Source organism: Gobius niger, assembly GCF_951799975.1.
Source record: "Gobius niger genome assembly, chromosome: 4".
In the NCBI taxonomy this organism is placed as follows: Eukaryota; Metazoa; Chordata; class Actinopteri; order Gobiiformes; family Gobiidae; genus Gobius; species Gobius niger.
Window position 1 is genome coordinate 5,429,258 of NC_136855.1, and position 14,722 is coordinate 5,443,979.

Below are 14,722 nucleotides of genomic sequence, written 5' to 3' on the forward strand. Positions count from 1 at the left end.
GTAGGTTTAGCAGAAACCTACTCAGAAAAGGGGGGGACATGTAAACTCCACACAGAAAGGCCCCATCCGGCAGGGCATCGAACCCGGGGGCATTAACCACTCAGCCACCGTGCCGTCAATCACAAAATAAATTGTTTTTCAGCAAATTGTGTCAAAACGAGATGTAAAAGCCAGTGGCCTTCTAGTCTGCTCTCTCGTCTGGTCTATGGGTCTGTCTCCCCTCCATAGGATCACTCCCCCTTGACCCCTGCCCCCTCTGGCCCAACCCTCCTCCTCCTCCTCTCTCACGGGGCGGGCCCGTAGTCGCTTCTGCTGCTGCTGCCAATGAATGAAATGTTCCGCCAAACTTTTACAACGCACAAACTTCTGCTCTGGCGCGGGAACTAACTCTTTTCCACACTTTTTATTTTGACTTGATTCCTTTTCTGTCCATTTTAACGCCGCTGTCTCCCTCCACGTGTGTTTTTGCGCAGTTTTGGAGACTTCTCTGGGAAATACTCGTTTTGATCCATAACTAGTCGGACATTGCTGTTACTGCAAACGGGGTAAGTTTAACGGCTGATAATACCACTGTTTTTAAAGCAACAAATCACTGGAAATCTGGTTTAGTTTGGTTGTTGCAGGAATGCACATTTGCCAACAACACGTTCCCTTAAGGATTGTAATGTTTTCATAACATTTCTGATGAAAAGTCAAAGTTTATTTGATGAAAACAACCTCTTGGCGAAGTTACGCAACTCCTACGTATTCTCACGAGGGATATTTTAGGATATATCAAAGCTTTTGCTGTAACTGTCGTAAATGAGGCTTTATAAACTAGCTATAACAAAGTCTTAGGAGGGGTTTCTTATTATATATCTCTAGAATTCGTTTCTTGTGGTCGTTTTTGCATTACATGTGGTTCATCTTGGATTGTAGCATGAATTTTGTGGGATTTTCACTCGCTACGTGCATGTTTTCGCAATAATGTCTCTTTTTGCGCTCAATCTGAATTATTTCACCAACACAGGCACTCAGCGACTTTAAACAGTTCGCATGTGTTGAAGCCACGGGTATTTGGGGTAATTTTCAGAGCAAATGTACCGCAAAAATCTGTATAAACTGAAGCTAAACTCGTTAGTATAACCTACATTTTGAGCGGTATCGACACGTAACATTATCGCATAGCTTTATAACTATATTTTACAGACTTTGACGTATGTTACCGCTACATTTGCGGGCAGATTTCGCCGTTTCGTGTTCATTTTGATGGTTTATTCGTGGTAAATGTTGATTTTCTTGGAGTTTGTTCCGCGCCAAGGATTTCAAAAGTGTTTACATGCGCGGGATAACGGCGACACTTCCGGGGCGCCAGCTCTGCACGCGCCGTCATTGGCCGAGCGCCTGGGAAAAGGGTGGCACGAGGGCCTTACTTGAGCTCTGATTAGCTAAACAGGGGGTGAAGGCGGGACTACGGAGACGGCTGAGCGCGCTGATTCGATGGAGCTTATGTCTGTTACCGCCAAAGATTAGTCACGAGCATAACATTATTTTTTATTTGATGTTACTTTTATTATTTCTCAATATCATTCTTTATTATCATTCATTATACAAAATATAAACGGAATAAATATGTTATGTTTAACCACGCAGAACATCCGGCTTGTAATATTTAGTTGTGGCTTTGATTTAAATAATTGAATCATCTTATTATTAAAAAACTAAAGCTAATAAAAAAGTAATAATAAATAAAAGCAGTTTCCCCTTTGAGAAACAAATACGTTTTCTTATCTTTGTTTTTCATGCGTTAACAGGTTGTAAGTGTTTTGTAAGTTGTAATCTGACATTTTTTATCAATTTGAAGCTGAAGTTTAGCCAACTTTTAGCCAATTTACCACTGCTTTACCAATGATATGTTGATATTTCTGATGTAAAAATTAGTTTCTCCAACATTTTACCTAATTTTGACACTAGAAATGTAAAAAAGATTTATCCGGACGGTGTTCTTCTCTGTCTCTGGTGCAGGGCGGGGCGCTGGTTTCTCTGTTTTGGGGGAGGCTAAAGTTGGCCCTTAGTTTCACTGAGACCGGACAGGCCGAAAAGTTAAGGCCCAATGATGAGTCGCAATCAAATTAGCATTTTTCAGTCATTATTTTAGGGAGTTTCTGATAGACTTGCCCTTACAAACAGACAAAAGCTTGTTGTATGGATTATTTCACATCTATATCTGCAACGATATTGACAGGACAAGATTTCCTCATTAATTTATTGATGTTTTCTGGCTTGTTTTTCTTTGTGGAGGATTTTAAAGTAGCACAGTATTTGATTATGTGCCTGAAAGCAGCATAGTAGGTCTCCAAACCCTATGACTGATGGAAGTTCTTTGTTGCGTGTATTCCAGGATGAGGCCCTGTTAGCCCCACAGACGCTGCAGAGTTTAAGACGGGACACAGAGTAAACCATGGGGCCCCTCACGACCCCAAAGAAGGGCGTCGAGGGCCACTGCGTCGACCCCTGGACCCCCACCTCCAACCTGAAGATTCTGATCAGCGCGGCCAGCCCCGACATCAGGAACAGGGAGAAGGAGCTGACGCTGGAGGAGGCGGCAGAGGAGTACAGTAAACAGGTACAGGATATTCCTCAGAGCTCGTGGAGTAGTGTTTGTTTATAGCAGAGTACATTTGACATAGTTTGATGTACATACGAGTCCAATCAAGTCACTCTCTTATAACATCAAACCTATAACCCTGCGTTAGGCCCATCACAAATACTCTATCGACTAATCGTCTTAGGCTCATGATTCACTTGGTTTATTCAGTTTTTTGTCACTAGATAGTCTGTGAGTTTAAATGTTTTACAAATTTAATAGATCAATTGCCTATAATTGACCACCTTGTGCTGAAATTCTCTTTCAACTGATCAGAATCCCTGGGTTAAAAGAGATGTCCTGTGAGGCGGCCTGACTCAGGAGGGGAGGGAGCAGGAGCTTGAGCGTTGACTTTTTTTTTTTGTTGTGCTTAAAACAAAACAAACTGCCAATTAGACATTGTGTTTACAAAGAGAAAGAAACGGCATTAGAATTTGTACAAGCCAATAAATTCAACAGCACATTCTAGAGAAAGAAAGAAAAAGGATTTATTAAATATATGTCCTTCTTCAATCGTTTAATTGTGGTGATTTCGTCCATGCAGTTCACAGATTTCAGTCTTTGAGTCCATTGGTCCAAAGTGGGCGAATGTGGCATGAGCCAATTAGCTGTAATTAATTTGTGAATGACCAGCACCATAACTTTCAACAAATACACTTTTGCCTTTTCCCTGACCTCAGGTGTATTATAATATCACCCGGAAGATGTGATATGATATCTTTATATTTAAAATCTTATTTATATCTTCCTTCACCTTTTCCCAATACACTGTTACCATGGGGCATTCCCAGAAAATATGTCAGAAGTCACGTATTTGTCCACAATTTCGCTGACAGGGGGCGCTTATATTATTATTATTATAACTGGCCACAATGATTGGGGTTCTAAAAAATCTCATTCTTAACTTCCAACTAAACTCAATTTGGACTGTTGTGGTCTCATGAGAGTTCCCAATCTGAATCAAGAATTACTGTGTTGAGCTCTAATTCCCATTTATTGTCTATGCTACTATGCTAATAATTTTGTTTAGTAAGAAATAATCTTTTTTTAAGACCTTTTTACCCTCCACTTCTATCCAATACTGTTCAACATCTTCTGGCTGTTCGTTAACTTTTTCAAATGCTTTGTGCAAATAATGTGTCATCTGAAAAAACGGAATAGATGATCGTTTACTTTTTAAAGTTTGCAAACTAGGCGTGGCTTTCTGGTCTAATCCGTTTGTTCAGTGTGACATCACACACAATGATAAGCTACTTCAGGGTCCAAACTGTAGAGCGCTCCATAGACAAACACAGCAAACACCGCAACTTTATCAGAATCTCCTGCTGAAATAACAACAGATAAAAGGCCAAATACTGTTATACACCCTAATTAGAATTTAATTTATAAGATATTTTTATATTTCAAAAAGCCTTCATTGTGTATGGTCAAAATAATTTGATAATTAATGTCAGTAAAGCAGTACTAGAGGAAATCCAGAGTAAATGTGATATTTCTGTGTGATCAAATGTTTAAAAAGAGCCTTGTAGTCGGCTCTACAGCGGGTTAACATCAGATAAATCCCATTATAGAATATAGGGCTATCCGACCCAGAAGCAGAGCGATGACATCATCACTTTACAAATGAATCGGAAGGGGAGGAATTTGATTTTTTACTTTCAAATTTCACTCTCACTCTCTCCTCACTTTGCAGTCTCACAGACTATCACTTTAACACACACTTGTAAAACAAGAGGTCACTGTGATTTCCATTCATTTGAGTTTGTTTCAGTGGATAATTGATAATCAAACTTAAAATGATGTTTTTGTGGCAGGCCTACTGTGTGTTTTTGTTGTGTTTTTACTTAGTCACTGACTGAGCCAGAGGCACGTGTATTTGATGTACTTTATGATACTATAAGTATAAACGGGGTGCGACATGTGCAGCTCTCGTGTATGACTGTACCCTGTAGTCTTGTGTCAGAATCCGCCTGTAGACGCTGATGCAGAGTGTGTTTGTGCTGATGCGGCTGTAGGATGCAGAGGAGGTGGAGGAGGGAGAGAGGATGACCAGCCGGAAGGACAAGAGTCTGGGTCTGCTGTGTCACAAGTTCCTGGAGCGCTTTGAGGACTTCCCCGATCCACACAAAGACAACGACATCTCCCTGGACGACGTGGCCTCAGAGCTCAGTGAGTGCTTTGAATAATGACATTATTATTATTATACACATCGCTGTTACTGTGTCTGATGTCTTTACGTTAGTTTGGTAGAAGAAGATCTAGATTTGAACTTCAACTATCTTCATGTTTTCTCCAGTGTTTTTGTTTGGGTTGCATTACAGGGTTTCTGCGGGGCATTAAAAGTCAAATAAAAAATGAAATAAATTTAAATGTCATTAAATTGAATTCAAACTGGCATTGAATTTAAATCAAGTCATGGTTTTGTATTGTACTGTATTTATTGTAGTTGCAGTTTTGGCTGAAATTGCCCACATTTTTCTGCTCAAAAGTTTCCCGTTTTGCCCAGTTCTCTTTCCTCTGTTTGATAAAATGTTTATAAATCTTAGGAAATAAAATATGCACCATTTTATTTTTAAGACTTGCTTCTGTTTATAAGAGCAACAAAAAGGTGACAAACATGTGAGGTTCAGGCCGAGGTTAAGGGGTTTATAAAGTTCTTTGACTAAATCTCGACACTTTGGTACAAAAGGCTAAAACTAAAGTGAACTGTGAAAACAAACCGCCTCTCCCCCTCAGACGTGGAGCGGCGGCGGATCTACGACATCATGAACGTGCTGGAGTCGCTGCACATGGTCAGCCGCTCGGCCAAGAACCACTACGCCTGGCACGGCCGCACCAAGCTCAGCCAGACGCTGTTCGTGCTGAAGAAGGTGGGCGAGGAGCAGGGCTACCACCGGCAGATGAGGCAGCTCCGGCTGAGGCTGGCGGAGGAGGAGGCGGCGGAGGAGAAGCGGAGGGGAGCCGAGGCCCAGGACAAGGAGAACCGCGAGGGGAGCAAGGAGCTGTTCTTCGTGGAGCTGCCAGGGGTGGAGTTCAGAGCGGGTAAGAGTCTGACTGAAACAGAATCCAGCAAAGACATTGAATCATGCTATATGTTCCTCTTTTGACAATAAAAAAAAATATGAATTTGAAATGGTTCAATAGTTCTGAATCTATGTTGAGGGCTTGAGAAGAATGATTACACATCAGAGATCAGATACCTGTAAATAAGTCGTACCTGATGTTCCTCAGTGGGATTTAGAGAAAGTGGTGCTTTACTTCGGGCTGTCATCCTTCTCTAACCTTTGACATTTCTCTCTTTCGAACCACAGCCTCCGTGAACAGCCGGAAGGACAAGTCCCTGCGCGTCATGTCTCAGAAGTTCGTCATGCTGTTCCTGGTGGCGCGCCCCCGTGTGGTCAGTCTGGACATCGCGGCTCAGATCCTGATCGGGGAGGACCAGGGCGAGGCCTCGCTGGACAAGAACAAGTTTAAAAGTCAGTGTTTTCTACGGGAAGTGGTCAAAGTTTAGCGTCACTTTAGGTGGATTTGACCTTTGTATCTAGCGACATTTTGGCTGATTGGTTTTGCACTCATGCCTTACCACAAGAAGAAACCCAGCCCAGTGTCTCCAGGTTGACTTCAGGGGTGGACTGGCCATATGTCCATTCTGGAAGAGCACAGAAGGGCCACTGACTCTAGGGCCACCAGTTCCGCCTCAACTGAGCGTTACCCAAATCTAAAAGTTAAAAAGAAAAGCATCAAAATAGCGAGAAAAAGAGGATGAAAAGTCAACAAAAACATGAGAAAAACACAAAAGAAAATGATAGAAAAAATGATTAAAAAAACAACAAAAATGTGGCGACGTGACGAAAAGTTTCCATCACTTTTGTAGGTCTTAGCTTTTAAATGAGGCGTTACATTGTTGCTCTCCAGTCAAGAAGCTTTTAGATTTGGGTAAAGCCCAGTATAAAAAAAACATGAATCTAAAAGGAATTCCGTGGCGTATGGTGTACCACAAGGTTCAATTTTGGGACCATTATTATTTATTATTTATATTAATGATATTGCTTCTGTTTCTACGACGACCTTTCCAGTTCTTTTTGTTGAGGATACCAGTCAAAAAAATAATAATAAAAAGCCGAACTGGGGAAAATGCACTCATTATTGTTAAGGCGGGTGGTAAAAAGTTAAAATATGTATTTGTGGAAGTGCACAATTACGCTAATTTGGGCCGGTCTAGTCAGAGTCCAGGGCTGTTTTTCAGTCCCAGTCCGCCCCTGGTTGACTTTCAGATTTGGGTAAAGCCGAACCAGAGAAAATGTGCTCAGTTAAGGCAGGGGTTATGAGGGGTTATGGTCTGTTTTTAATAAAAGAAACGTATCTTTCTCAATTTTTGTGCGACAAAGTCAATTTCGATGTTTGTCAGCACATTCTTACACATTTCTGATGGTTTGCAAAAATGAGTTGATGGAGGAATTTAAGCAAGGCTGGAGGAAACCCAGACACGAGGAGAACATGCAAACTCCCGTCTAGTCTGGGGAGTGAACCCTTCTTGCTGTGATGCAAGGGCACTAACCGCTCTCCACACTCCTCGAGGTTTTTTTTTATTTCGGCTATGAAAGGAACTAACTTTGCCTGTGTTATGTCCAGCTAAAGTGCGGCGCCTGTACGACATCGCCAACGTGCTGCGCAGCCTGAAGCTGATCGAGAAGGTCCATGTGACGGAGGAGCGCGGCAGGAAACCCGCCTTCGAGTGGGTCGGGCCCGAGGAGTTCACCCAGGTCAAAGGTCAGTCTCCATGGGTTCGAGAGAGTGACCTCCTGTGTTTAAAACCTGTCCAAACGCTCATGTTGCTGCGCCTTGTTTCCCCAGACGCGGAGGTGAAAGCAGCGGAAAACACTAAAGTCCTGACGTCTCGTTCGTCGAAGGAAAACTGCGCCAAGAACCTGTTTTCCAACAAGCGCTTCACCCGACACCCGTCGCTCATGAAGCTGGCCAAGAGCATCGAGGAGGACCGCAGGAAGATCAACTCAGCCCCCAGCAGTCCGGCCAAGAGCGCCGCGGGTGAGGATTACTGCAGGGACAATAGAAATCACAGAAATGCCTTCAGCTGTCTGAGCCTGTTCCTTCACATGTGCACATTGGTTTGCCAAATGGAATATTCCATTCCCATCCAAATGAAAAGGGAAGCCTGGCGCTCATAGTAACGAATGGGAAGGTGTGTTTTGTCCTTCTCATGGTATATCTTTATCATTAACGTATTGTAAGATGAATCATTTGAGTTAGCATTTAGCTCAGAAGTATCTAAAGTAAAATCTCAAAGTTCTGTACATTCAATGATTTCTAACTATGCTTTGACCTAAATGTGGCCAATGGTGGACAACAGCTGAAAACATCTGGATCATTCATCATTGTAGATGGCTAATGCTAACAGCTATAGGAAAAATACATTGAGTGGGCTAGCGGACAAGCCGACTTGCTAACTGTCCGCATAGGTTAGTCGTTTCTTCTTTTATTTCTATTTTGGGAAAGACGACTTATGGAGAGCGAAGTTAGATTTAAACTGGAAAGACTATTTTTACTATGATAGTTTGCTAACGGAAAATAATGCTAAAGCTAATATTGACTCATTCAGCTGCAATTTTGTCTGAAATTGTGCACCTTGCTCAAAAGTTTCCTGTTGCATCATTTTGCTTTTCTGTTTCATGGAATATTTGCAAAGCAATAATGAAATACACACAAATTTATTTTATTTTTTTGCATTGGGGGCTTTTAAAATATAGTATTTATGCATTAAAAATTGCCATTGAATTTGACTTGCTTTCCTGTATGAACACTATTTCGCAGTTAACTTCTTATCAGTGAATTCAAAATAGCTATTTCAATGTCTGCAAATGGCTAAAGTGGCCATCATTCTAGTGGCGTAAGGTCCTCTGCAGAGAACTTACTGATGGTGAACTGATGGTGGATGGTTTTCATTTGCAGGTGACGCTAGTGTGGACTTCCCCAACAAAATGGCTCAACTGGCGGCAATCTGTAAGATCCAGCTGGACCACGAGGCGTCAGGGTGAGTCGGTTTACTCCCATCATTTACTTTGACAGTATCTGGACATTAAAATGGCCTCAAGTTTTACCAGCTGCTATAAACATTGATAGAAGACGGGTCTAACCTGTGGGAAACACTGTCTTAGTCTAAGTTAAAGCGTTAACTCACGATTCATCAAAACAATAATACAGTGGGGGAAAAAAGTATTTGGTCAGTTTCACATAGACATTCTATTGGATTTTGGCCAAATACTTTTTTTCCCCACTGTAGGTGCCCTAATAATGAAGTAATGGCATTAGCTACAGATTGGGGGGCTTTTCCCATAGATTTATCAAACTGAGTATTTGGTTAATGAAATATGAGAAAAGGCTTAAAGGCTTTAATCTAATTTATTTGAGCTGAAACAACCGAGTTACGTCATTTAATGCTGTCCCTGGACCAACAGTATCAAAATAATCTAAAGAGAGAAGATTTTTTTTGTGGTACCCAGCCCTAGTTGACAGCATTACTTCCTATTAAAAATGCTTTGGATACATACATATGAAAAATAAAAGACAGACTACGACGGCCCTGAACAATTTGCGTACACTTTAGCACATGCCACTTTTAGAAGTATCCATTTAAAAGTCCATTTAAAAAAGCTCGTCTCCTTTCTCAGGCCTAAACCCTCTGAACCCGCTCGGACGCCGTTACCTTTGACCCCTGCCACCCCGGCGACGCCCGTGACCCCTCTCATCCCCGTGCTGTTGCCGCAGCAGCAGGCCGTTGGGGGCGGGGCGTACGCCGTGTACGTCCCGCCCCCTCAGCTGCGAGCCGCGGCGCGTCCCCAGCCCACCAGCCTCGCCGTGCGCTCCATGACGTTCGACAGCCCCACGGCGCTCAAACGTCCCGGAGCAGAGGAGACGACGGAGAGCAGCCCTTCCAAAGCCCAGAGGAGGGAGACCAGCTTCAGGGTAAGACACGTGTGTCCTCTGCATCCGCCGGAACTTAAAGCAGCACTGTGGAACTTTGGCTCATCTAGTGGTCTCGAAGGGAACAGCACCTATCTGATCAGTTGTTTGAGGACAATGTGCGTTTTGGTTTGTAGTTTTATCCCAGTTAATGGAGGACAAAACAGAGGGATATCGCAGGAAGTTGCTAATACAAAGATTGCCTACTGTAGCCTGCTTTTGAGACTCCAGACACACCACATACCCCTTCAAAAGTACTCATTAAAATATACATGCGTTTCCAATGACATCACACATAGTTCCGGTGGCCATTTTGAATATGGAAGTAGCATTATGCTGTACAACATGTAACAATATCTCTATTCAGGATGAAAATGAAAGACAACTGGTTGACAGTGGCATTTTTATGTACTCGTAGTCATTGCTCAAGAAGATAACAGTAAAAACACCCACTCCTCAGACTAAATTAGCACATCAAAGAGGAAACAGAAAACCTATCGCTGGGATTTTTTACAGTTTGTCATGTCAAGAGTCTCAGTCTGAGTCAGTGTTTAAGCTGCTCAAGACGCTAGCATGCTACCGGTTAGCAACTGTCATCAATCAACTGCCAATGGCTACAACACAATAAACACATGTGTGGCCACGTCTATGAACACTGAGGAAATACTACAGTAACAGCTCTGACCTCTGTCACATGGTGCATCCGAGGCTAGATGTTTGGAGTGTGGTTCAGGGCTTTCTCTTGGAGAGGTCAGAGCAGAGCTGTTGAAGCTAAATGCTAAATGCTTAAACACTGACTTACTGGTTTCTTCACATAAACGTGCGTCTCTGGGGCCGTGTTTTTAATGTTATCTTCTTGAGCAATGATTACGAGTACATAAAAATGCCACTTTCAGTCAGTTGTCTTTCTTTTCTCTCCTGAGTAGAGATATTGTTACAGTACATGTTGTAGTACGGTATTCAAAATGGTCACCATAATAGCATTATAAAGGCATTAAATTTGACTTGCTTCTGCCTGTGTAAACCCTGGATTAGATGCACAGCACAAAGAGTTTAAATACAAGTCTTTCCACTTCTAGACAAAATAGAGAGATGACAGCCTTTGATGTGTGACCTGAAAGTATTAGTGACTCTCTGACTGTTTCTCAATGTTTTTCTTACTGGTTTTTCCCATGCCCTCTAGTTTCTGTTACATTTGGCTAAAACAATACAGTCAAATGATATTGTCCTTATATTGGACTTTCTCTGGGTGTAAGATTTGCGTCTGCACTGTGAGCCACAGTCAGTGTCACAGAAGGTCTCAAACCAATCTTTCCCTGATACTCACGTCGCGTCTGTCTGCAGGACGTGTCTCCAAAGCTGGGCGAGATCCTCCAGGCCCGGCTCAAGTCCCGCGGCGTTCACTTACCGAGCCGCACCGCTCCGCGCGCCCTGCACCTCGACCCCGGGTTCCTGCGCCCTGAACGCAGCCCCGCGGCGGAGCAGGGCATGGAGGCCTTTGTGGAGCGAGAGGAGCAGAGCACGGACAGCGAGGGGTTCACTTCAGTCAGAGCTGTGCCCCTCACGCCCACCACCATCCACACAGAGGTAACTGCACTGCACTCAGCTCTGGCATTCAAAAGCATCACATGGGATTCCAACACATATTAAGTATTTGAAAACAATATCTCTGCTTGTTTTGTTTTTTATCCCCGTAAATCTGAAGTAAACTACAGTAATATCGTAAAAAACACATTAAAATGTTCTGCACATATTTAGTGAGTTTTACATTGTGTCAAATTTTACGGAACAATATTTTACACCATTCCTCTGCTTGATCTAATGTTATGTAAGCCAAACTTTAGACATGCATCAGGGACGGCAAGTCCTTAAATACATTTTGACAAAATCAAGGCCTTAAATGTCATTAGAAAGCATTCAATTATACTCAAACTGACATTACATCTGAATTTATTGGCAAATTATGACATTGCTCAACATTTTTTACCATATAAGTTCCTCGAAAATACTTAAATGATGATCTAAACCAGACATGTCAAGCTGGCGGCCCAGATGAGATGAGATGATTTAATCCAGCCCCTGACTTGTAAAGCAAAAATGTGTATGTCAAAAAAAAGTAAGTCTTTAGCCCATTCCTGTGCGGAGTTATTTAAGGAAATAACCAGCATGCTCACCCCAGCCACTAGGGGGCAACCTAAATTTAAAAATGGAAAGAATTCCCCACGTGTCCGGCAGAGGGAACTGGCATAATAAGAGATCAGGATATAAACAACACATTACAGCCACGTGGTAAATGCTCAGTCTGCCCCAGGGACGGCTGTGGCTACAATAGCAGCTTACCACCACAGTGGGAGTGAATGACTAATGACTACAGTGTACTTTGAGAAACTTGTGACACAGGCGCAATACAAGTGTAAGCAGTTATTATTTATTACAGTCCTGTCGGGCTTTTATTTTAAAATCACAGCTTTTTTTCATTTATTGGAAGCGTGTTTTCTCAGTTTCTTAAAAAGCATTAGATTTGACTTGTTCTGCCTTTATAAACCCTGTGCATTCAAATAGCCTTATACTGCATAAACACAGAAACCCCCTGGTGTTCAGAGTTCAGTGTCTGTGAGGGGGAGGAGCAGACATAATGTGCTGATGCTTTTTGTGGTTTCCCAGACGCTGGTTCCGGCCGGGTACCTCATCCCCCTGTCTCACCTGCAGAGCGGCCCCAAAGACAAACCTGCCACCCCCACGTGGATCTACCACACCCCCACCTCAGGTAAACATCGGTGTCATTTTTAAAAGAAAGATTGTCTCAGATCAACAGTCCCGCCCAGTCCCGTGAGAGTTTAACAGCACGATGCCGGTTAATCCACTCTGGGAGTGGGTGGGACTGTTGAGCTCAGTGTAATGATGAAATGTGAAAAAAATGGGGGGGAAATTAGGCGAAAATGGGGGTGGAAACAATGTTTGAGGTGAAACAGCCAAGTCAGATCCGAGCATCAATTTGGATCTAAAGCTATGTGATTTGTTTTCCATGCCTGCTTTTGTCATTTTTTTTCTTTGATAACGATAGAACCTAAACTTTTTTCCCCAACACCAGCCTGGTCAGGAAATGTGCAATGGAGTAATAGTAACTAGATGTATCCACGCTATGGTCAGCAGCACAGAGATCGTAGGCCTCTAAACTCTTAATGAATCATTTGAAAAGTCTGTGGAGGTTTCCAGTGGGATTTCTACGTCCGGCACCGGGAGGAGCCTCCTCTGTTGAGCTCTTTAGTTTTAGCACAATCGCACTGACCCCACAACTCACTGACCTCAGGCAAAGGCAAGTTGAGCTCAAAATCTGGCTAAAACTCCTCTCGTGTGTCCCCGAGTTTACATCAGGGTTTCCCTGGAGTATTAATGATTGATCGAAGCCTTTGTGTTGAATATTTACAGACATATTTGCATCAGACAAAGTTTAATTTAAATACAGCAGCTTTTTTTCCATCAGGGACAAGTGCTGCAAATGAGCTTCTGCTATAATATAATAATATAAGCACTATGATGCAAACATCAGACTTGTGTTACAGTTTGTCTAAGTTTTTGCATCTCGCCCTCTCAAATAAACCAAATAAATCAAATTTAAAATATAAAAAAATGATATGGATAATTAAAAAGCATTGAAAGTACTTAAATTAATTGTTTAAAAAAAATAAGGCCTTGAATGTCAATAAATTGGATTCAAATTGGCAATAAATACATTTTTGGGGGAAAACGATCACTTGACAATATTACTGCATAAGTTCAAAAAATTCCCTCATTCTTCTGTTTGATGGAATGTTTGCAAATCTCAAGACATGAAATATGCAGATTTTGGCTTTAGTTTTTATGTCTATGGCATTAAAAATCTAGTATTTTTAAAGAGCTTCCGATACGGCGACCAATACCGATACTGGGGGTTTGTGTATCTGCCGATATTAAGAAGGGCTGGGACGATCCACTTTTGTCACGATCCAATACATATCGCGATACTCAGGGGCCGATCGGTGCATGCCTAATCTTAACTGACGTGTTTTATCACATTGGGAAGAGACTAATAGATGTATATGTTTAACTCTTCAGGCTCGAGACCGACGATGTGTCAGGAGTTTACCCCCACAAGTGTGCACGTGACCCCCACGAGCGTGCACGTGAGCCGAGCCTCTCCCCTGTGCACACCGCGCAACCTGAGCCCCAGCCCCGCCATCATCAACTTCACCCTGCAGAACCTGGGCCTGATCAGCAGCCCGGTCCAGACGCCGGTCCAGACTTTACTGCAGACCACCCCGGGCAGGACCTCCGGGGCCCCGCTCAGCTCCAGCCCCCCGGTCTCACTCCTCTCACACAGGGCGGGGATGGTCTTCATCAAACCCGTGTCTCCGTTACAAATGCAGAGCGGCGGGCAGCAGGTGGCGCTCATCAGCCTACAACAGGTACAGCACTCACTTATGACACATTTACAATAAAACAGATGTTTATTCATGACGTTTGTTTGCCTCCTTGAAGGTATTGCGATACTTGATAAAGTATCGATACTCAGTATTGCGACTGTATTGCAAAGTTGAAGGTTCAACTTTATTACTGTCCCGAAGGAAATTATTATGCAGCAGGAGTCCACACATAATAAAGCAAAAACAAATTCTATTTTCCCCCTCAGCGAGGCCACGCCCCCTTCTATGACGAGATGCCGTCCGTATCTATGGCGTCCGTGTTAGACTCATCATGTATTGTAAAACTCACCTCCTGCCTCTGTGTTTCCAGCCTCTGACCGCGACCCCGACGCCCTCCTCGTCGCCCGGATTCTTCCGAACGCCTGTATCCCTGACGCCGCTCGCCTCCGTCACCGCGGCGACAGAGTCCGGCGCGGCCCACGCCAACCGCGCCGTGTTCGTGGCTCAACGGAAACTCGACATCAGCGCGGAGGACTCGTAAAAAAAAAACTGTTCCAGAGGACGATTTCAGAGGAAGTTGAAATGTGGAGGAGTCGCAGGAACTGTTTCTACAAATTGTGGTGTTTTTGCAGCTGAAAATTAAAACAAAAAGTAAATAGATTATGATTAATATAAAGTTAGGCTGTAACAGAGGCGTCTGAACCTGATTTATTGA

At 43.0% G+C, this 14,722-nt stretch overlaps 1 protein-coding gene across 1 annotated transcript; it reads left to right on the forward strand.

The window, feature by feature from the left end:
- Positions 1 to 368: 368 nt before the first annotated feature.
- Positions 369 to 14,548, forward strand: e2f8 (E2F transcription factor 8; the record flags this gene model as incomplete). Its single annotated transcript, XM_079555444.1, has 12 exons — positions 369 to 545; positions 2,381 to 2,605; positions 4,642 to 4,795; positions 5,363 to 5,668; positions 5,938 to 6,102; positions 7,259 to 7,672; positions 8,594 to 8,675; positions 9,313 to 9,607; positions 10,949 to 11,191; positions 12,269 to 12,371; positions 13,700 to 14,049; positions 14,378 to 14,548. The coding sequence occupies exons 2-12, from the start codon at positions 2,441 to 2,443 to the stop codon at positions 14,546 to 14,548; spliced, it is 2,448 nt and encodes an 815-aa protein (XP_079411570.1). The 5' UTR covers positions 369 to 545; positions 2,381 to 2,440.
- Between the last annotated feature and the right edge of the window lie 174 nt (positions 14,549 to 14,722).